Source organism: Camelus ferus, chromosome 11, assembly GCF_009834535.1.
Source record: "Camelus ferus isolate YT-003-E chromosome 11, BCGSAC_Cfer_1.0, whole genome shotgun sequence".
NCBI classification, from domain to species: Eukaryota; Metazoa; Chordata; class Mammalia; order Artiodactyla; family Camelidae; genus Camelus; species Camelus ferus.
The window spans coordinates 15,539,913-15,563,195 of NC_045706.1; the positions used below are offsets into that span (position 1 = coordinate 15,539,913).

General features: G+C 47.4%; 1 protein-coding gene across 2 annotated transcripts in view; it reads right to left on the bottom strand.

Annotated features, from left to right (window-relative positions):
* Nucleotides 1-23,283, bottom strand: part of HABP2 (hyaluronan binding protein 2) — a 34,337-nt gene that overhangs the window by 10,285 nt on the left and 769 nt on the right. For both annotated transcript variants that reach the window (XM_032490893.1, XM_006183499.2), the window contains exons 2-6: nucleotides 11,650-11,686; nucleotides 4,139-4,249; nucleotides 2,561-2,668; nucleotides 1,262-1,378; nucleotides 375-494 (exon numbers count right to left, since the gene is read on the bottom strand). In XM_032490893.1, coding sequence (XP_032346784.1) covers nucleotides 375-494; nucleotides 1,262-1,378; nucleotides 2,561-2,668; nucleotides 4,139-4,249; nucleotides 11,650-11,686 — 493 coding nt within the window. The remainder of the gene's footprint in view (nucleotides 1-374; nucleotides 495-1,261; nucleotides 1,379-2,560; nucleotides 2,669-4,138; nucleotides 4,250-11,649; nucleotides 11,687-23,283) is intronic.

Below are 23,283 nucleotides of genomic sequence, written 5' to 3' on the forward strand. Positions count from 1 at the left end.
CTGAGATTTCACCACAAGGTCCCAGAAGGAAGGTGGTCTGAATGTTCCACATTCAACCCAGCTTAAAAATATGGAATATCATGGTTGTGGGGGTGGGAGCCAAGTTAGTTAATTTTGGCTCAAACAAGAACTGGTAGTAGGTGGACTGAGGCCCGAGGATGCCCAGTTGTCTTTGATTTGCCTGCACCTCATCCCAGTTTATTACTTTTCCCACCTGGAGCCAGACACAGCCTATGCCCTTAGGAAGGCTGAGGCAATAGCAAGACTTGGGAATCCTGACTCCATTCTAGCAACAAAACCCCAACAGAACAAGTGTTCAAAGGCCTCACAATATGTCTCTGAGTTCCTGGGAGAGTCGTGGTAGGGACCCGTACCTATTTCACAGAGCCTCCCCTTGAACTGATAGGGACAGCTACAGGTGAACTTGGATCTCCGCCGATGCCGGGAGCAGGTGCCGCCATTCTGGCAGGGATTTGGCCTGCACGCGGGAACCACTGTGAATACAGGAAATGGGGCCAGGATTGTTCTTCAGAAGGAGTGGCCACTACATCTGAGATGATGGGGAGATATTGGTGGCACTTTCCTGGTGTCCATCTTTTCACAAAAGATGGATCTTTATCAAAGGGGAAAGAGAGCCCCACTGACATGCTAGTAAACATGCACACAAACCTTAAGAACACAAACAAAACATGGATGAAGCAATGTGACGGAGGCCCTGAAAAAAAGTATATAAGCAGATGGGTCACTCAGTAAGGAATAACAAGACACACAGACTGAGCAGAAACTTGGGGGCCAGTCTGAGCTAGGTTGAAACTTAGCTCTGCCTCCTGATAGCTGTGTGACTGTGAGCAAGTTGGCTAACCTCTCTGAACTTCAGTTTTTTAAATCTGGAAAACTCTTCTTATAGAGTGTTTGGGAGAATGTGAGAGAGAATGTAAATCTCCTGGGACAATGCCTGACTCACAGCAGTGACTGTAGATTTTATTCTCCTATGTGGCCCATTCTAGAAATAGACCTGGGCTTACTTCCTAGAGGAAGTGAGTTTCAGGATGATTTTTTTAATGGGAAGGGACACAAACCAGTCAGTTTTCACTGGACTCTCTAGGAATAATAAATCTTAAAAAGTCCCAGTTAAAAGGGCCATCTTTGGTATCACTAAAAACATTGGATGTATCTGGACGTCCACACGGGAGGATACTGACATCCCAGGCACAAGCCAGAGCGGAGAGAGCCTAGCACAGAAGAGGCCTCCAGCACTTACCTGTGGAGCAGTCTGGACCCCTGTAAGGGTGTTTGCAGGCACAGCGGTAGTAAGGAGGGCTCTGAGTAATGAGACATTCTCCCCGGCCACATGGGTTGTTCTTGCATTTGTTTTTCACTGTAGGAGATCAATAGAGACATAGGGCCAAAGTACAGGATGTTATTTGGAGCACGTTCTACTTAGATACCCGTACAGTACAATGTTTGGGACGGGGGCAAGGGGAGGTGGTGATGGTGACTGATAGAGCATGTGCCCTTGTCCATGGTTCTGAAACTCCATGCTGCCCACTAGACAAGGCTTTTCTCTTATCCTTGGGTCAAGGATGATTGCTTCCCAGTCCCTTATGAGTTCCCAGTGCTCACGGCCTTTATTATCCTATCTTTATAAACACCTTGATAATTTTTACACCTTCAAAAAAAATAGAGCTGCAATTTGAGTTTCTCCATTTTATAGCTGATTTTAGATTCTGTTTACAGTTTTGTCATTCTTCCAAGAAGCTGAGGGATGAATCCAGATACTATGTTTGTGCCTGATATCCCAAACCAACCTGAAACATTTATTGAAAAACTTGTAGGATTGAAAATGGTAGGAAAAAATTGAAAAGGGCATAGAGAAAAGAAGTCAACCATAAAACCCTCACTGCTTCCCCTACCCGTTAGATGGTTGCTAGGTGGAACAAAATCCAGGTTCTCTCTAGAGGTGCGATTAGCCCATCAGAATTTTATTTCCAATATGCAATTTTATTGCATAGCCTCATGTTATGCCCACAAGAGGTCACTAAAGGCAGACACAGCTTTCATCAGAGTCTCTATAAGTGAGGATGGCAGGCAGAAGAGCGTGGGCCTGGGAGTTAGGCACAAGGCTCTAATTTCTGCTCTTCTCCTAACCTGTGTGTGACCACGAGAAAGTCCCCAAGTGCTCTGGACTCCCCTTCTCTAATAGGGTTGGTCCTTATGTGCCCTGAGAGCCTTCCTGCTCTCCTATTTGAGGACATTCCTCTGTCAACAAAAAGTCCTGAGTTTAGAATACACCTCGGTCAGAATCCAGCTCTTATGTCCTCTTTCCCTCAATGTTCTCATCTGTGGAATGGACACACTAGTCCTACCTAACATGTGGAGGTGAGGATTTAGTGAGATGCTGCCTGTGACCAGGCTGAGGAATCCATTATGCATCGTGTAATATGTGTGGTTATCAGCCTTTCCACGGGATCATTTAGCCCTTCTTTACCTCCTAGAGTTGGCAGAGGAGCTGCCTCTTGTTCAGCTTGGGGAACAGCAAATCCAGTGAAGGCTCACTCACCATTCTGACACCTGTTTCCAGAGAAAGGGGCCGGACAGCTGCACTGAAAGGTGTCCCCGCTGATGAGGCAGTCCCCACCATGTTCACAGGGGTTGGACTGGCATGGATCTAAAACACATGGGCAGAAGTCAATGTTTGCAGTGAACGGCAGACAAGAAGCCCCCATGTGCTCCCTGAATTTCCGTCTCCTGCCCCAAGAGAGAGAGAAACTGCATAGTCAGTGACTGGGAAAAGGGGGAAACACACATAGCCCTTAAAGAGCAAGGGAAACTGCCACCACACGACCAGAGAGAGGGATTCAGGTTAGTGAGAGGACAGGCGAGAAGGGGCCGTGACTGTCTCCCTCGGCCTGGCTTTGGATGGGGCCTTTCTCATGGAGTAACTCCCCTTTCCCACCGTCAGTGTCTCTCTCCTCCCAGTCTCGCTGGGAGTGCCACGGGGTCTGTCTCTGATGCTGAAGGCATTTCACAAGCCTGAAGACCTCCCCTACTCCCAGTGCCCAGGGGTGAAGGTCAGGAGTGGGGAACGAAAACCCACCCCTAATGAAACACAAGCTTTCTGAACATCAGGAAAGAAGACCAAAGGCAAGAGGGTGACAGAAGAATTGACGGCGAGGAGGAAATGACCCAGTGGCCTTCATCTTTCTTCAACTACTTGTTCAGTTAGATTTTGTCATATTTCATCTGTGCCTTTGGCTTTTCATGGTTGTCTGAATGGATCTTCCCTTGGGGAATTCTTTATCCTTCTGTTCACACACATTGTTCTTTGGTTCAGGAACTAGGATCCCTGGGCCTGGCTCTTGTTTTGATGGTCCCTTCTGATGTTCCCCTGATGCCCCGTATCTTGGCCCTGCCTTCCAGGCCACTTCACAGTTACACGGCTTTTATTCCGGCTGCTAAGTGCTTTCCATCCCTTCTCCTGGTTTAGTCGCACGGCTTTGCTTAGGCCCAGCTTCTCATTTTCCTTTCTGTCCCACTGTTTGGGTTAAGAAGCCACAAAAACAAAAGCAAATGTAGCAGAAGCACACGTGTGAGAGTACACACACACACACACACACACCCCCTAACAAAGGTGCAAAGCTTCTAAAGAATGAAAGGAGAAAGAAAAGAAAAACACAGCACAGGTGGAAGGGATGTGCCAATGCCAAATCTGTGAATGCTGCGATCTGATGCCTAACACTAACTGACTCCTCTGCATAATTAGGACCTCCTGTAACGAAAGCCCTGGGAATGACTTTGAACATAACTCTAACTTACAGTATCAGGAGACCTGGATGATGATGCACTAACTTGCTGCGTGACCTTGGCCAGGTCACCTCCTCTCTTGGCCCTACTTGCTCCATCTGTCATTTGAGGGTTGGAGAGATGGTCTCTAAGAATGTCCCCTGTTTTCATGGCATATGATTCTAACTGGAAAAAAAAAGCCAGTCTAAATAATTTTTTCAATACCCATTTTATGATGCTGGTCAGAGAGGAGGAGGAGAGAGAGAGAGAGCCCTTGCATCTGGTCACAGATAGACTCCCCTTCAGGTGTGCTGCTCTCCTCCCAGTGCAGCCCCCCAGCAGCTTTGGCACCTACCGTCCTCGCCATAGTACCAGTCGGGGGTCTCAGGATAGGCCAGGGGGCTGCTGCTGTTCTCCTCCTGGTTGTAATTCTCCTGGCTGTACTCGTAGTAGTCAGGGGTCCAATCTACAGAAGTGGGAACCGGACAGAAGAAACCCTGGCCATTAGACCTAAATAAATGACCATTTATCTCACTGAAAACCCCCTTTTTTTCCCAGAGATTTCTAGGCTTGAAGGGGGATGGATGTGTCTTTCCAGCTGCTGACACTGATGGGCCAGGGATGTGAGTTTTCATTTTGGGGGTGTTATGACCCAGCAGGGCAGCACTGGCATAAGGTATGGTCAAGAGTACACCTGATCGGAAATGGGGAGGAGGAGTCAAGTTCTGGCTTTCCACTAACCATGACCTTGGATAAGCCAGTTGCAGCCTCCATGCCCTGGTTTTCTCACCTGAAAACAGCAGGAAGGTGACTGGGGCCTAGGAGGTCTCCAAGGTCCCGTTTGAGGTCTGCCTAGTGGAACTTGAGCACCTTATTGGGTGGTTCTATAGATGAAATTTCTTAAAGGGACTTTATGAGTCACCTTAGCTTAATAAACTCAAAGAAACCTGTCACTTTTCTTTCGGCTTCAGCATCAAACTACTCCCAGCTGTATCTTTAGAGTCATCATAACAGGTAATACTTACTGAGTCTCTACTGTGTGCTGGGCCCTGCACTAAGCATTTCACACGAACCATCCCATTTCATTCTCATAAAGATCTAAAGGTGTATTATTACCTCTACTTTAAGTTGAGAATCCTGAGGCTAAGAGAGGTTAAGGAACTTGTCCGAGGTCACAGAGCTAAAAAATGGCAGCATATGAACTAAGGTAGTTTATCTCCATACAACCCCCAGATTGCACTGTCTCAGTGCATCAGCAGGCCTCTTCCACTGCCTCAGATAAGCCACACTTACCCTTGGGAAAGGGGTCCAACCATTCTCATTGCACATCCAGCCTATTAGGAATCACCCAAGAACAACCTTGAGAAGGTTCACGGATCTTGCCCACCGAAAGAGAGGGCAGTGGATGGCGTTGCCCATGGCTGTAAACCTCACACTAGGACAGTCCATTGGGAAGAGCAGGTGTGTGTCAGGCTGGACTAAGGTGCAGGGCTGCCTGGGGCCTTGGAAGATGCTGGTAGCGCTGGGGCTTATGGAGAGAAGTTTGGGATTTGAAGAAAGTGGGGTTGAGTTTGCTGGCTCCAGCTGGCAGGAGTATGGCAAGTCGGCAGACTGAAGCTGTAAGGAAGCTGTCCAGAGATGCATATGGTAATGAAGCGAGCAACTGCAGAGACAGACTTGAAAAGGCGCTCCCACGGAGCCGGCTGATGACTCAGAGGATGGCACTTTACCTCGGCCTGATTATCAACCACATTATCTTACTCGTCTCTCAGTCATTCCCTTATAGTCTTTATCTCTGTGGCTTTTGAAAAATCGACGTTTGCACAATGGCTGTTTTATATTTCCCATTAAAATGGAGCTATCTTTTTATTTCCTTTTTGAATACGCCAACTCTGGTTCCTTGCCAAACTTTCACCTCATTTATCACAGTGTCAAGTCAAGACTCCCTTTGCTTCCTCATTATTTCTCCCGCGCTGCTTTTCCCCCAACTATGAAAATGCTCCCAGAGGAGGCCACCTTTCCAGGCAGGAGGATCTAGGTTGAAGATAAGGCCATTGTCTTCCTGGAGCAAATAAAGTTCCTTTCCTTGTAGCATGATAAAGCAGAGAAAGAGAGTGAGAAAATGAGGGGGAAAGAATGTTTTCCTGAGTTTGACATGAAAGCTTTCAAACTGACCCTGGGGAGAGACAATGGGTCTGGTAAGGAGGCGATGGGCCCATTTCTTCCTTTCTGTTTGTCTCAGAGAATTTATTTTTGTTTGTCCAACAAGTGTTTATACATAAGCCCCTTCGGATTGCTCCTGTAATTTCTCCCATCATTCCCACAGGGTGAGGGTCAGACTGGCTAATCTTGGCCTGTAAGGCCATGATGAATGATCTCCTTTGCAAATATTTGAAAATGGGGGAAGGTTCTTACCTATAGATGGAATGGTGTAACTTTTCCTGGTGACAGGGGATGGACAAAATGTTTGTTAGAGGGTTTTGAGTTGAATCTAGTCCTATCAAGTTCTGCTCAGCTCAAAGAAGGAGGGGATAAAACACATAGGCTTTGAATTATATACTCCTGCCAAGCAAGGCAGTAAGTCCCTGCTACTCTCCAGGGCCCAGGCAGGGCCCTTGGTGGAGGTGGATAGAAACAGCAGAGGCTTGGAGGCCCCAGATCACCAGAAGCCATCCAGCTGGAGGACTGTGCAAGGGAAGACACCGAGATCCTCTACATTTGGGGTGGGCTGCACCCAGGGAGGCTTCTCTACGTCCAAACTTAGTGCTTATTTTGTCTTTTCTATTCTATTGCCACTTAAGCGCATTGTCTAGGTAAGAAACATGTATTGTGCACCCACAATGGGCCAAGTATTATGCCAGGTGCAGGAAGGCATTGGGAACAGTGGAGAAACATACAAAAAATAGTGGGATGTGGCTTCCATCAAAGGAGCCTCAAGTCCAGGGTGGGTAGGGGAAGAAAGCCAGCTTTCTTGACCTGATTCTAGAGATGAAAGGGCGGTGAAGAGGAAGGGCAGCTAGGTGTGGCCAAGTCTAGGCCTGGCAGCCTCAAGTTTCACAGTGACACTCTACTGTGGTAGGAGCCAACCTGATGCACAAAAGGGCCCTGATTCCTCACCCCTCCCTGTGGCCACACCTTTTGCAATATGCCTTTGCAGCTCCTCCTACCAAAGGATGGAGTCCATTGCCCCACCCGTGGGGCTGGGCTGGCCTTGGGATTTGCTCTACTATAGCTTGTGGTGGAAGGACTGTGTTCCAGCTCTAGGTCTGGGTCTCAAGAGGCCTTGTGCTCTTTCCCTCTGTCTTTCTCTCCTTCATGGACCCCAGTGACTGCCCTGTGAACAAGTTTGGGCTATTCTAAGGAGGATAATAGAACATGTGGGGCAGCAGCAGGCCCTGCAGCCCCAGCCAAGGCCTCAGACATGGGAGAGAGCCTAGCTAATCTACCAGTTGACCGCAGATACACGAGGAGGCCCAGCCAAGATCAACTGAGCCTGGTCCAGGCTGGAAGAACTGCCCAGCTGAACCCAGTCTAAATTGCCAACCCAAAGAATGAAGAATTAAGACCTGGGGTGGAGGGAATAGCTCAGTGGTAGAGCGCATGCTTAGCATGCACAAGGTCCTGGGTTCAGTTCTCAGTACTTCCCTCTAAAAATAATAAAAATAAAAAAATAAACTAATTGCCTCCCCCTCTTCCCCCCAAAACAATCATTTAGAAAATTAAGATCTAAATACTTGGATAATGGTTTAAACCACTAAGTTTGGGGTAGTGTAAGTTGACCCTTGAGCAACATGGTTTGAACTACATGCACAGGTCCACTTACAGACAGATTTTTTTTTTTCAGTAAATACATTCATACATGTGCTGTAAATGTATTTTATCTTCCTTATGGTTTTCCTAGTAACATTTTCTTTTCTCTAGCTTACTTGTAAGAATAAAGTATACAATACATGTAACGTATAAAATATGTGTGAACTGATTGTTTATGTTGTCAGTAAGGCTTCTGGTCAACAGTAGGCTATTATCAGTTAAGTTTAGGAGGAGTCAAAAGTTTTAGGTGGATCTTCAACTGCACGGGGGGAATCAGCTTCCCTAATCCTTGCATTGTTCAAGGTTCAACTGTATCATGTAGTGATAACAAACGGACACATACGGCTTGATTAACATTTAGTTGCCAGTGGGATACAAATTTCAGTTATTAGAATTCCTCAGTGGGCCAGGTGGCTGCAGAATTTTAGGTTTCACGGCTAGATCTCAGAGGGTACCTCCTTCTTGTATTTCGTATTCAACTTGGTCTACCGGATTTGTTTCCTTCAACTAGATATTTAGTTTCTTAAAATGAAGGGCCAGGTCTATCCCTCTTTCTACCCAGCAGTGCCCAGCCCAGAGCCCTATATGCAGTTAATCTGTGTGTTTGACAGATGATGCTTTCTCTCTGTGGCCAAGCCTCCCTTCCTTCTGATGGCCAGCAGAGTGGGCTCATAGCTCTGCCAGCAGACAGTGTCTGCTCGGAGCAGAGTGAACAGGGCAACTGACAGGACAAACCACGTGAGATTTGGGTCTTAGGTATTTGGTGAAGAAAATGCCTGATGAGCTCTGTAGGAGGGTAGAAATTTGTCCCAGCTCTTTCCTGGGTAAGAGGCAGTGCATGCAGCCTGATGTGAAATTTGGTTCCATTGGTAGATTGTAGGAAAGGACTCCAGGTTCAAATACAGATTATTCGAGAGTTTCTCTAGGCTACAGAAAAGGAGAAAGCTTTGCGGGAGGAATGGAGCTGCTGTCAGAAGCATTTCATATCAGGTACAAAGAGAAACCCTTGTGGATTTGTCTAATTATCAGAGCCTGTTTTTAGGATTTATCAACAAGAATGGTAAGAGTATCCAAAGGTAATTCAAATAATTCTAATAATAAATTATTATATACTGAGTATTTTCTATGTATGGGCCACTACACTAATTAAGTGTGGTTGCCCACAATCTTATTTAACTGTAAAAAAAAAACCCCTATGGCATGGGTATTATTATTCTTATTTTACAGAAAAGGAAAAGCTAAGGCAGAAGATGGAATCAGAATCCAGGTCTACCTAACTCCAAGTCTGCTTTGCCTTTTTACAAGCCCTGGGCCCTCTTGTGGGTTTGTGTTTCATGAAACTCCATGGGTTTTAGCTTCCAGGAAGAAACACGCTTTGGGAAATCATTTTTAGCATGTGCTCCAGCTCCCTTGACCAGGATCAACGTGGTCCACACCCGGGATCTCTTGGAAAAACTCAAGAGTTCCTGTGATGGGGAATTTGCAGCTGCTCTGGTTAAAGAGCTTGCCAGATGTGTGGAACAGAATGAAAATCCCTGGAATGCCGTCCCTGTTGGCACCATCCATCACTGTGGCACAGACGGTTTCTCCGAGGGCCTCCCCCACATCTCAGCCTTGTCGGCCTGCATTTAACGCATCCAATCCGGCTGACAGGGCAAGCCCAGCAGAGACCCTCGCTGGCAGGCGGCAGGACAGCTGATGGATGGGCTCAGTCTGTGTTGCAGGGCAGAGTCAAGCCAGCTTTGAAGAGGCATTTCCGCAGGCCTGTTGGCTGGCGTGTCACCTGCTTTGGGGAGATGGGCAGAGTCTGTGCTGTTCCATGGCCACCTCCTCTGCCACCCACTGGGGACTGTGGCCCGGGCCCCTCCTGCTCCAGCCAGGCCCTCACCATGCCCTGTCTCCAGCAAGACCAACTAAAGAAGCAGTTTGCCTGTGGACAAGAGCACAGTGTTTCCCTGGCTACATTGTTGTCTAAAGCCTGCAGGGAATCTGACAAATTCCATCAAAGTGCAACCCTCAGGTGAAATTAAATCAGACACAAATAGGGGTGTTTTTAGACCCTAATCTGATCTTTGCAGAAAGGCCCCATCCACTACATCTCACCCTGCTCCACAGCTAGAAGCTGACAGAACACCTCCAGATGGATTCGGAAGCCAGGGGGGTCTGCTCACCAAACTATCAGAAACTACTGGCAGAGTTCTTATAAAGCCCAGAATCTCAGAATGTTAAATCTCACACTCTCCACTCCCTACTAAGTAGTTTTTTTAGCCTGTGCTTAAATACCACCAGTGATGGAGAACTCACTACCCTCCAAGAGCCCAAAAGCCCATTCAAATTTTTGGACCACTCTGATGGTGAGGAAGATTTTCCTGTTTGCAGATCAAATCTGATCCTGTAGTTTCCAGTTCATTTAGTTAAAGTTAAAAGCCTTACTGACACATAGACTGTATCCACTCCCTTTTCTGTGATCTCTGTTCAGTAGGGCCACTGAGTACAGTTGTTCATGTTGTTCACTGCATAATCCAGGGTGTCATAAACTCAGAGTCATTGTAGATGTCTTTTACAACTTTCTGGCAGGTAGTGGTAAAGTGTCTTGAGGTAAGTGCACCTCTTAATTTCCACAGAGTGCACCTCATGGACACAAGGTGGAGGATGCTTTTCAAATACTTGAAGAGAGTGAGGTCCCTTGAGTCTTCAATGCTCCTCTTGCTTCCTCTGTGCGACCCCACAGTTCTGCAGCTCTGTCTCTTGGGCACCTAGACCAAGGCAGCCCCTTCAGTGATGCCTGAGCAGTTTGTGCTGCAGCCTGGGGATGGGACAGCTCTTCCCATCTCTTGGCTTTGGACCCTCCCTGGATTTCAAGTGTGAATGCTGGTTTGAAGCCCCCTGAAACACGATTCTTCCAAGGAACTGAATGATACGTTATTGAATTTAACACTCTACTTTGGGGAAAGACACAGATCCTTTCTAAACCCTCCACACCATGCTCATGTATATTTCTATGCAATTCCACAAACATTGCCTGAGCACCCAGGGTGGACAAGGTCCAGGCATCACTTGCCTTGAGCTGGCACAAGTCTGTCTGCCCATTCTCTGGCTTTACTGCCAGAGAATATTGACTGTCAAGCTGAATATGGCCCAGTGCTCACCATTTTTGCTCCAAAGAGACCCTTGATCCAAAGTTTAGACATGACTGCAATCTCCACTTGTTGTCTTCCTGGCTCTTGTCCTCTGCAGGTGACCAGCACAGGTCACTACCAGTGAGGGATGCTGTCCTCTGCCCCAGTGGAGTAGTGAGTAGGAGTTTCTCCCTTGGGTCTCAGAGCAGCAAAGGGAGACTCAGACCCAGAGACAGAGACCGAGATGGATAATGTGGCAGGAAGCAGCAGCTCTGCTCAGCCTGGGCACGGCTGATGGCAGCAGGCAGAGGAAACAGGACAGGGAGGAGGGGAGAGCTGGGTGGGTGTGTCTGCGACAGAAGAGCACCCAAGGAAACAAACCGGGCAGAGGGGACAACAGTGGGGATGCTGGTGGAGGGCCATCAGCAGTGGGGGGACCAGCCTGGGGGCTGCCTGCATCAGCAGTAAGGAGCTGGCTCTTCCCCAAAGTGGGTGGAGTGAGTATGGTGGCACAGGGCTGGCCGGCCTGGAGCCGTGGCTCAAGACAGCCTCACTTTGCCTTCACCTTTTTATCTCTTCTCAGCCATGAACGGGCTGTGTGACCTGGGGCAGGTTGCTTCGCCTCTCTGGGCCTCAGTTTTCTTCTCTGTCAGATGAAGGGGTTTAACTGCTTCAGCAGCTTTTCCCTTGGGGTCCTGAGACTGAGCAACAGGGGTGCCCACAGGTAACTCAAAAGTGTGTGAAGCATTGTCTGTGTGCATGGACACACAAACACCCAGGGGTGTGTTTCTCTGGGAAAATTCTCAAAGGGGTCTGTGACACTTCCGAACCATTGGAACCCTGAGGTCCTGCCCACACTCACATGTGCAGGCCCCCTTTCCTCCATCCCAGAACCAGCCCGTGAGGGGGGCAGCCCCAGGGTGGTCTGCACACTCACCTGGGTCCGGGTCTGTGAGCAAAGACATCAGGGAGAACTGAAAAACAGAATGACAGAGCGGAGCAAGGTTGAGTCCTCTGAGCTGGCTGGCGCCTTCCTGAGTTCCTAGGAGTTCAGTGGAGCCTTTCCCAGGATGGGGGTTGGGGCGGGGGGTTCAGATCCTGGGCACAGGGGCACTGGATTCATTCTGATGGCTGGAGAGTGGGGGGGAGGCGGTGGGACCTATTTGAAGATATCTTCATTCTTCCTGTGCTGACTGAGTGTCCAAAACATCTCCCTTTCTCCCCAGTTCTTAGAGTTCTAACCTATTGTCCTGCTGGAACCTGGCCGCCCAGGTACTGACCATCTGGTCAGTTACAGTGATCAGCACGTATAGCACGGCTCCTCTGCCAGGCTGTACGTTGTTGCATTTTAACTCTTATAACAACCCTATGAAGAAGCTTTTATTAGCTTGTTTACAGATGAGAAAATTAAGCTCAGAGATCTCGCAGTTGTGACAGGATTCTAGTCTAGGTGATTGTTCCTTAAGGTTGGAGATGGACAGATGCTTTAAAGTCTCCAATGATTCTATTTTTCTTGGAATAAAATACAAACACCTGCCATGACCTGTAAACCCCCTCCCATACCCTTCTGTCCTGCGGCTCCTTACTAAACTCCAGCCACATCTGGGTTCAAAACGGCAAGCTCCTCTCACCTTAGGACCTTTGCACTTGCTGTTCCCTCTGCCTAGAAAGCTCTCCCCTGTGACCATCACTAGGTCTCAGCTTAAATGTTATCTTCTCAAGGAGGGTCTTCTCTGCCTCCCCTGTCAGTATGATACCGCCCATTGTTTTGTCTCTGCACCCATTCATTTCCTCCATGGTCCCCATTATAGCGTGTAGTTTGATGAGTTAATAGGCATGCTATCTCTTGCACCAAGCTCGGCTCTCCAGAAAGTTGAGGCTCTTGCGTATTTCATCACTGATGCTTTTGCCCAATACTGAGCATAGTGCTTGGCACATGGCATGCCTCGAAAAGTTTTGCTGAAAAAATAATGATAGGAATAGTTTTTGTTGTTGTTGCTGTTGTTTTTTGTTTGTTTGTTTTAGAATGCAATCCTTACCAGAAAAAGGAATTTTTACTCCTTATTTTTACATTTGACTGTAGTTTGCTCTTAAGCCTTAATTTTATTATTTTTTGTATTTATATGTATTTTTTATTGAAGTATATTCAGTTTACAATGTTGTGTCAATTTCTGGTGTACAGCACAATGCTTCAGTCCTACATGAACATACATATAGTTGTGTTCATATTCTTTTTCACCATAAGTTACTACAAAATTTTGAATATAGTTCCCTGCACTATACAGTATAAAGTTGTTGATTATTTATTTTATATATAGTAGTTAGTATCTGCAAACCTCAAACTCCCAATTTATCCCTTCCCACTCCCTTCCCTCCTGGTACCCAGAAAGTTTTACTCATTTAATAACTGGAATATTTTCTTTTACTTAAATCAAGGGTCAGTAAACAAAGGCCCTTGGGCTGGACCCAGCAGTTGTGCTTTTGCCAATAAAGTTTTATTGGAACATAGCCACGCCTATATTGTCTAACTCTGCTTTTGTGTTGCAATGGCAGGGCAGTGGTGACAGAGACAGTGCAGTCCCAAATATTTCCTGTCTGGCACTTTATAAAGTTTGCTGCCCTCTGACTTAGAAAACAAGAGTTCTAGCCCCTGACAAGGTTCCCTTTGGGTCTCTGCGGCCGGAAATCTGCCATCAGTGTGATGTCTCTTCCTGGTGCCTAGTCTAGGCATTTTGGTATACTTCCTTCCTCTACCTCAGCAGAAGTTCTAATTTTCTGTTTTACTGTAGCCTTCCCAACAGTTTTGGGGTAAAACAGTAAAAAGAGAGAGTGCAACCTGACATGCTGTACCAAGGACACACCGTCAGCCTGCGGTGTTCTGGACAAAAGTGCATATCCTGAGAAACACAACAGATCCAAACCGTGGGCGTTCTACAGAACAACTAGCCTAGAGTGCAAAGTTGTCAATGTCATAAAAGACAAAACCGATGAGAAAACTCTTCTGTATTAAATGCAACTAGAGAAACACAACTGAATGCAGGGTGAGATCCTTGATTGGATCCTAGATTTAAAAAAAAAGAAAGCCCTAAAGGACATCATTGGAACAATTGGGAAATTTGAATATAGACTTATGTTAAGAGAGTACTATTGTATTGATGTTGAATTTCTTGAGAGTGACAATGGTATTGTCCTTATTTGTAGGAAATGTCCTTATTCTAAGAAGATGCTGAAGTAGGGAGGGGGAGGTCTGCAATTTAGTTGTAAATGATTCAAACCAACCAACCAAGGAAACAAACAAACAAAACAAACATATACATGAGCGATCCTGACAGAAGGCAGTCGTGGCAAAATGTGTTGCATCTATCTGGATGAGCGATATTCAGTGTATCATTCTTTCCATTTTTCTGGAGTTTCGACAAATTATAAAATAAAAAGCTGGGGAGGTGACAGGCATGCAAAGAAAGGGAGCGGCCATTTGATGTCTGGATTATGTCTGTTCAAATGCATCAAAATTCCCCTGCCCTGTTTCTGCAGGAAATGGGATGAGGGGGTGGGGTTCTGTTTGGTGGGGGGTTGATAGTAGGGGAGGGGTTGGCAGAGGAAGGGCAGGTTCAGATCTCAAGGGTGTTCCTAGGACCAGGGTGCTTGAACGAGGAGCATCTGATGTCGACACCTCTGGGCTTGAGTGCCAGGCAGATGCCAGAGACAGGGCATGAGGGGACCCTGAGGATAAATGTTACACCTCCTTCAGTCTCACCCTCATCACAGCCAATCAATTCCGCCTTGGTCCTAGTCCTTTGCCCTGCCTCACTTTCCCTCCACAGAGCTTGTCTGGGGGGCAGGGTCTGTCCCTCTCTATCTGACTACTTCCAGCCCTCCAGGACCTGTGCCAAAGCCAGAGCCCCAAATCTTAGCTCTAAACCAGATTCTGAGGGACAGCCAGGTGCTGCGCTGCACATAGCCAGAAGGTGGCAGACGTGCCCTTCCCAGGAGTTAGAGCTGGAGCCGGAGCTGAATGTAGCTCAGAGGGAAACCAAACAAAAGAAAGCAGAACCTTCCCGGGCTAGGGGGCCCTTCAGATCCCGCGGGCTCTCAGGGAGTCTGGAGCAGCTGCCGCCCAGCTGTGCAGCCTGGGCTGCACGTCAGGGGGTCCCAGGGGTCCGAAGCAGGCCCACTCATTTTGTGAATCACCAGATCCACCCGCAGAAAAGAAGCTTTAGTGAAATGTGAACCCCAGGCTGGATATATGGGGGGCTCGTACGGGAAAGGCCAGGCCAATAGCCAGTTATTTGTGCCCTATATTTGGATCCTGAAACTAACCTGGGTGATGGAGAGGGGGTGGGGAAGGGTGGATAGACACAATACTTGCCTCTTTCATCCCATTATTCCATTCTGTTTTCCCACAGAGATAGGGAAATGATAAGAACTCCTGCTCCTGGGACTTGCAGGTCCATAAGGGATGATCATCAATGCCAAAGGAGGAGGAGGAAAGGACAACTATGATCTCCATTCACATTTATTAAGAGCTGACAGTCGCCAAAGACTGTGTTTTATGTGCATTTTGTCTCATTTATTGTACACTCCTTGATAACTGAGGTACTATAATTATGTCCATTTTAAAGGTGAGAAAATAAGTTTGCAGAGATTAAGTTGTGCAAAGTAACTCAGCTAGTAATGCTGGAACCAGGCTAGAATGGAGCCAGTCTTACACCGGAGGGAACCACAGCATACAAAACATGGTAGTGAAAGAATGGAGAAGGAAATGGGAGAGCTGCCTAACCCTATGAGAGGCAGCGTATTGAACTAGGTGAAGAGATAGGCCTCTGTTCTTGGAAAGCTTTGCAAAAGGCTTGTGCAAACTAGCCCAGGCCTGGCAGACACAGAGAAGCCCACTGGGCTCCAGGGACAGCTGGGAAAGGTACGAAAGTCAGCGGGAGCCTCAGCCAGGCCAGTGTGGCAAACACATCTTAGCAAACATCTCCACACAGTTCGAAAGGCACACAAACCACTGCCTGCTTAGTCCACCATGGTTAATTCCTATTCTCAATGGGGATAAAATAACACGTGGTCACAACTGCCGCAGCTTCTCTTAAGGAGCTGGAAATAGCGCTTCTTGCATGTGGAAATATAAATGCTTTGCAACAGATTCGGAGAGACTCCTCTGGAGCCAACTTTGGGTCCATCTGCTCCACAACTGGGCTGTCACAGTGGGTCCGAGGCTCAGGACGCTGGCCTTCCCCAGTTGGGAGCAAACCCTTAGCAATGCTAATCTCCCCGCAAGTTACCAGGGAGCATGCCTTATGATCTCATGTCTGCTAGGCTGAGGTTGGCTAGTGGGAAAGGCAGGGCGGGGCACAGAGAGAGGGCGCCTGCAGTCTGAGACTTACTGATTTACAAGGTAATCTCCTTGGTGTGCGGGGCATTGCCCTCTAATCTTTATCTGCACTATCTTTAATCTAGTGATTGCTTCACCTCAGCTTCTTCCCCTACCTTTCACAATTCTAAACCTTCTAGAAAACAAACAAACAAACAAAAAGGCAGAGGCTAAAAGTCTGCATTGATGGGTTCCAGGAATTAACTGATGGAAAATGTTCTGAGGATTGGGAAATAGCCAGGGGAGAGGTGGGGCAAGACCTGGACTTTGGGGCCAGAAGCTTGACTCAGAGTGAACAAATAGCAGGAGTCTTTCACCTGGTAGGTAAGAGACTGGGATTCAAGTTTCAAATCCTACTCGTCTCTTTCTCTGTGAATGCTCTACCATGACTTGGTGGTAGACCAGATGTCACTGTACACCAGGGAGGACAGCATTGCTCCTAAAGACAGCTGGGGAGGAGAGACCTCTGCACCATGGGCAAGCGAAGCTCCAGCTGCTGGACTGGAAGACGGGCCATGGACAAGAGTGCACAGCTCAGAAAGGCCAGTCCCTGCTGCTGGACAAAGAGCTCAAGGTTAGGGTGAGAAGTAGAGGTGACAGAGGACGGGGCTGCCAGTATCCCAGTCACCAGCCCAACTGCTACCTCGTACCATCCTCCTGCTCTGGCCCTGCTGCGAACATAAGCTATGTCATGAGATGAATAGTTATGCAAAGCCACTCGGTCTTTTTTGGAACAAAAATTGCAAAATACATACCACATAATACTGTTCATTTTAGCCATTTTTAAGTATACCATTCAGTGGCATTAATTACATTCACAATGTTATATAACCATCACCATGATCTATACCCAAAACTTCATCATCTCCAACATAAACTCTGTACCCATTAAATAATAACTCTCTCTTCCTTCCTCTTCCAAGCCCGAGTAACCCCTATTCTGCTTTGTCTCTACAAATTTGCCTGTTCTAGGTGCTTCATGTAAGTGGGATCATACAACATGTGTCCCTCTGTGATTGGATTTATTTCACTATGCTTAATGTTTCCAAGGTTCATCCATGTTGTTGCATATATCAAAATTCCATTCCTTTTTATGGCTAAATAATATTCCGCTGTATATCACAATTTGTTTATCCATTCATCTGTTGATGGACACAGGTTGTTTATATCATTTGGCTATATGGATAACACTGCTGTGAACATTGGTGTACAAATACCTGTTTGAGTCCCTGATTTTCATCCTTTTGGGTAGATGCCCAGGTGTGGAATTGCTGGGTCATACGGTAACTCTAGGCACACTTTTTTAGAATCCACCCTACTCTTTCCCACAGTAGCTGCACCATTTTACATTCCCACCAGCAATAAATGAGGGTTCTGATTTCTCCACATCCTCACCAATACTTATTGTTTTCCATTTTTTAAAAGTTCTAGCCATCCTAATTGGCGTGAAGTGGCATCACTTGGTCCTTTGTAGTCAAAAGGAATCTTGTCCTTGCTTTTTTGGCACACAAGCCATGCAACGCTGTCCCGGGATTGGCAGCCTCGCTGTGGCTTGGCTTTAATCTGAGGCTCAGGGCAAGGAGGGAGAGCTCTCACAGGGATATTTAGAGGCCAAAGGAGAAGGCATGGGCCAGCGGGCCCTGTGGGTGGTTTCCTTCTTGGGAGCCTGGGAGCCGCTGTGCACAGGACCACAGTGATGGCCAGGGGGCGCTGTGAAGAGGAGCTGGCCTAGACCCTTTACGCGCAGAGGAGGGTGCTCAGGCCCAGCAGGGTGACACGAGCAGATTGGGGCAGGGGGCACACCAGGCCAGATCTCCTCACTCTGGCCAGTGACCTGTGTCCGGCTCAGAGCCATCTGTGCAGATCTCTGCCCAGTTAATTACTGAGAGCTGGACTGCAGCTACATGAGGCCAGCAAAGATGGGCCAGGGCAGAGAGAAGGGTCCCCTTTGCAGACCCTGAGAATTGCCATTTTAAAAAACTGAAGTCTAGTTAATTAACAATGTTGTGTTAGTTTCAGGGGTACAGCAAAGTGATTCAGTCATACATACACATACACATCTTTTTCAGATTCTTTTCCATTATAGGTTATTATAAGATATTGAATATAGTTCCCTGTGCCACACAGTAGGTCCTTGTTGTGTATCTATTTTATATAGAGAATTTCCATTTTTATCTGGAGAGCTTTAGATAAAAGTTCAGATCCCTGGACACCCCCTGTAGAGGTTGTGCTTCCAGAGGTCTGGAGTGGGCCCAGACATGCATTTTCAACCCTCACCCAGGTGGCTCTGCCCTTGGCCACACTTTGATTTGGTCTCTCTTAGGTGAGGACTGCCTGGCCAAGGAGATTGGTGAGCCTAGATTTGCTCCTGTAGCAAATTACTGAATCGCTCTGTGCCTCAGTCTCCCCAGTTATAAAAGTAAGAATTCGCTCACCCAACTCAATGTTTGGGTCAGGATTTGTCTTCGCAGGGGGAGTACAGGATTTGCAGTGGGTTACTCTTTGGGTAAGAACTTGTGAGAAATATCAGTACAAATGGGTCACCCCAGGGACCTGGGGAGAGGGGGCTGAAGGTTAGGGAGTGACATCATCCAGGGTAAGGAGGCTGGATAACAACAAACACTTGTTTCTGGATGCGATCATGCCCTTGGGAGCCCTTTGAAAAGGCAAACGAATGAACAAAACAAAAGAGCGGGTTGGGGTTGAGCCTGAGTCCCCCCCACATGGATATAAGCCCCCAGATTCACCTCCTTGGCCAGTTGGCCTCAGCAAACAGCCCAGGGGTTCTCCGGAAAGTAACTTCCCACCGATGGGAACCAACTCCACCCCTGAAGCTGTCTCTACTTCTGTGTTCTCTGCAGTGTGGGCCTTGAACCACTGCTGGTACCCAAGCTGATGTGGGCAGTGCCTGGCCAGGGAGCGACATCACATCCTAACACCACGTGAAAAAGTCATTCCCTTCTGAGTTTTGCTGTCAGCTCTTCCAGTCCCGTCACAGAGGCAGACTGGGGCGCTGCCGCTAAGTCCCTGTCCTCAACCTCTTGCCAGTCTCCCCTTCTAACGAGGAGAACGCAGGCTTCAGCTCGGAGTGTTAGCATGACAGCTGCAGCCAGTTAGAATTCAATGGCATTGTTTCATTTTCTTTGATTTTTCCCGTTTACAGTAGTGACGGTTTCCTTTAAAAATTAATCTGTTTAGGTAGAGGAAAGATGAATCTGTTTAACAAAAGTACTAAGAATCCAGTTTGGGCTTTGGCAAAATTTCTGAAGATGGATTCATTTATGGCTAAAGTTTTGAAATCACTGAGCCAACTGGTTAGCCATCTAGCAAGACCCGATCCTTCTGGTGCTGGAGAGGAAAGCTTCAGAGATTGTTAAAAAAAAGCCTCCAGGTAGGAGTGGCTTCTTCTCTTGCCTGAAGTCGGAGTCTGAGGCCACTGACCCTTTTGGAAAGCCTCACTTGTTTTGGGGAAGTGTCTGGCATGGCAACCACAACCACAGTGGTTGTGAGCACGGAACAGGCATTGGACAGACCTAGTTTAAATCCCAGCTCCGTGACCGCCCAGGGCAGCCACTGAGGCAGATTACTTAACGTTTATAAAGCTTAGTTTCTTACCTGTAACGTGAGGATGACTGTGGTCTCTACCTCGTGGGACTATTGAGAAGCTTTAAATGAGATAATAACCATAAAGTACACAATAGCTGACACTTGGTTAAGTCCTAATAAACTTACTAAACCCTCGCTGCTATGATTGTAATTATGAGCCACTATTGTCAATGAGTTTGAGTTTTTTTTCTCCCACAAACTGTGGAGCGATTGAGGAGAGCTTGCTCAGCACAGACTCTTCCTGGAATTTGTCTGTCGGGTCACAAGTACGTCACACCAACCCCCTCCCCCCATTTTTCCTGGGATCTTTGCCAAGTCCTAAGCCAGGAACCCTTGTTATATTAATTATGAAGAAAAGGCATGTTTTATTTAAAATCCCGGCTGCCGAATATTCTGCCATGCTGTTTCTCTGTGACAGCAGAATTGTTTTGCATTTAGAAAACCCTAATGAATTTAAAGTAAAAATATATCTGTGCCTATATACACATGTGATTTCCTGAGACCTGATTTCCCTAAGTACCAGTGGACGCTGCCAAAGCTCATGAGTTGGACTTGGGCTTGGAATCAGTGTTTCTTTTTCTTTTCTTTTTTTTTTTTTTAATCTGTAAGAATGTGCAGGGCAATTCAGTTCCCCTCTTTTCCATAAGACTCTGTGGGTTACAGCAAGAGGGAGGGCTGGCTCCTAGACCCGAAAGAGAGACTCTGACATTCTGGAGCGTTGAGGCTTTGAAAGGGTGGCTTGTGTCTTTCTATCAAAGGCCTTGTTTTGTCCTGGGGACCAGGCAGATTTGGATGCTGGAATTAATCAGATGCTCAGCCTCTTGACTTGACCATCCAAAATTATCTCTAATACTTGAGCATCCACAGTGTTCGTGAACAATAACCAGACAAGTGTGTGCACACTCTCTCTCTCTCTCTGTTTCTCTCTCTCTTTCCGAGGTAGAACCAGGCGGATAATGTGCAGTCCTAAGCGGGGACGGTGTCAAAAAGTGGAGGGTGCTGGGGTCTGTGGGACCTGGGGGGCTTCAGCTTCTCCTCATAATGAAGCAGTCGCTCCCCCCCTCCTTGGTGCCACACAGGGATGTGAGCCCCGTGTTACTGGAATGTCTCACTTTCAAGAAAAGCTGGAGCAAGGGGAGGGCTGGATTGTTATGTGTAATGTTCTGATCCTCCAGTGTCACCAAGCAATTGAAAGGAAAGGAAAATACTCTTCAGGATGAACTTTTTTACCTGCCAAACAGGGCTCAGCTGTGAGCAGAACGTACCCCCCGAGCTGACAACTTGCAGCCTCTGGTCTCAGCAAACATTTTTGTGGCTCTAAACCGAGAAGGATGCCAGAGTTCCAGAGTTTGGGGGTTTAAACTCAAGGGTTTAAAAAGCTAAGAAATGGGAGCAAACACACATTTTAATTGTAAGGCCCCTTGTGGGGGATGGGCAGAGAGAAGCAGGGCAGGGCTGACAAGACTTGTCCTCTGGCTTCTGACCCCAAGGAGGTCAAACTCCATTATGGCTGAGCCTGGTGGCACCCCAGATCACCCTAAGGACCACAGTGAGGAGAGATGTCTAAGCCCTGGGGACCGGGCACATCCCTCACACAGCTGGGCGGGCCTCATGTGTTGGGTGAGGAGTCGTCAGAGCTGGGTCTTCATCCGGGCTGGGAAGTTAGTTCAGCATTTTTGGGCTTGTTTTTCATTCCTAAAGTGGGGATAACCACACAAGGCTGTGCCGGGGATGGGTGTTCAAAACCAACAAGTAAGGGAAAACACATCTAGACCAGACTAGGAAGGCGCTATGAATGATCTCCTGGAGTTCGTGGCGATAATATTTGACCTACACCTTTTTGGGTCATGGATATCTGGATAAAAATCTAAGTCAAGGATGAGCCCATAGAGGAGTCACCATAATGTTTGCTCCATGATCTGAATTCATAAGAGAATAACCAGGCATCTTTCCAACGGGCAGCACACAGAGACCCTGTGGCTGCTTTTCTTCAAAGTTTCAGGAGCACATGGGGTCCATCATGCTCCACCCTGCAAGCAGGCCCATCCTAAAGGAAGGACCACGCCTCTGAAGCTGTGCGGACCAAAGAAATCTCATCGTCAGTCAGGGCCCCAGGCGAGAGGCCTTATCTAGACAGAAGGACACTAGCACAGTCTGAGACTCAGCTCTGCCACTTCCCAGCTGTATGACTCGAGGGTGTGTTACCCAGATCCTTATCCATAAATTGGAAGCAATGACGGTACCTAGGGTCCGTTAGGGTCCTTCTGGAGATGAACCAATCCATCAAAAGCATAGAGCCTAACACACAGGATTTCTCATTAAATGGTAACAGTTGGTAATTATTTTTAGCTACATGGGGCAGGAGAGGCCACTCAGTCCATCTGGCTATGTGGCTCCTTCCTTCCTGATAATGCCCCAAACTCTCCAAAGCAACTGAGTGACCGGCCACTTTCCCCCTTATGTCTGTGCACTAGCCCGTGGAACGCAAGCCACACTCCCACCCACCTGTCTGGCGGTAAGAAAGCATTCCAAAGCCCTGAATCCTCTCTTTGGAATTGACTAAGCTCATTGCCTGAAGGCTGTCTTGTATTTTCTCTTTTATCCATTATTGACTTATAATTTCATTGCTAACCCTAAAAATTCACTGGGGCTTGCAAAAAAGGGACATGGGGGGACCATTATCTTTTGCTAAACTTCAAACAGACTGTGCCAGCTCTCTACCTTGCCTGCAAACTTTAGGATCTAATTCTTTCTAACTGGTACTTTCTCTGGGCCCCTAGTAAACCTCTGATAATTTCCACAGCTTTTCTCTAGACCTGTGGTATTTCTGCTGGGTCTTGGCCCCAGACATCCAACAGCAATGATGCGGGGAGTTTGACCACAGTTGGTGATGGCGGCCACACCACACACAAAAGTCATCATTGGAAAAGAAAACCCTTTCAGAGGTAAGTCACTTGGCAGCTCAATCTGGGGCTAAGGTGGGTGTCTGTCGTTTTTAAAGCATGCTAATCAGAAAACCGGGTATTTAATCTGTTCTCTGCAGGAAGAGCTCCATGGTAAAATGGGAAATAAGATGGAAAGGTGTTTAATCAGATAAAGAGGTTATGACTGTGATTTCAGTTCTCATCCCCTGCTTGTCCTCGACACCAACCCTCCCACCCCCCAACAAAGGGGCGCATGCTCTGATTTTTATATAGAACTTGTGTTCACTTTGAAAATTTTAAGGGAAAGGAGCTGACATGTATTGAAAGCCTCATGCATCACCCTATTTAACTGGGTGTCACCCTCCCCAAACCTGTGGGAGATTATCACTAGGTTTGCAGTAGAGGAAACTGAGGCCCACAGAGATGATGTTATTTGCTCCATGTTCTGTGGCTAGAATGTGGCAAATCTGAGCTTCAAACCCTGGGCTCCCGAGCCCAGACCACATCCAGCATGGAACTCCAGGAGGTGTGATTTCTGGTGAGATCGCCCTCTCGTGGGCCCACAGAAACCCAGCTAATTCACGTGGACCACAACGGCACACAGCAGGAGCCGACATCTCCACAACTCATCTGCTCCCAAGTGTCTTGAGTCCCCCGTGCAAGACTT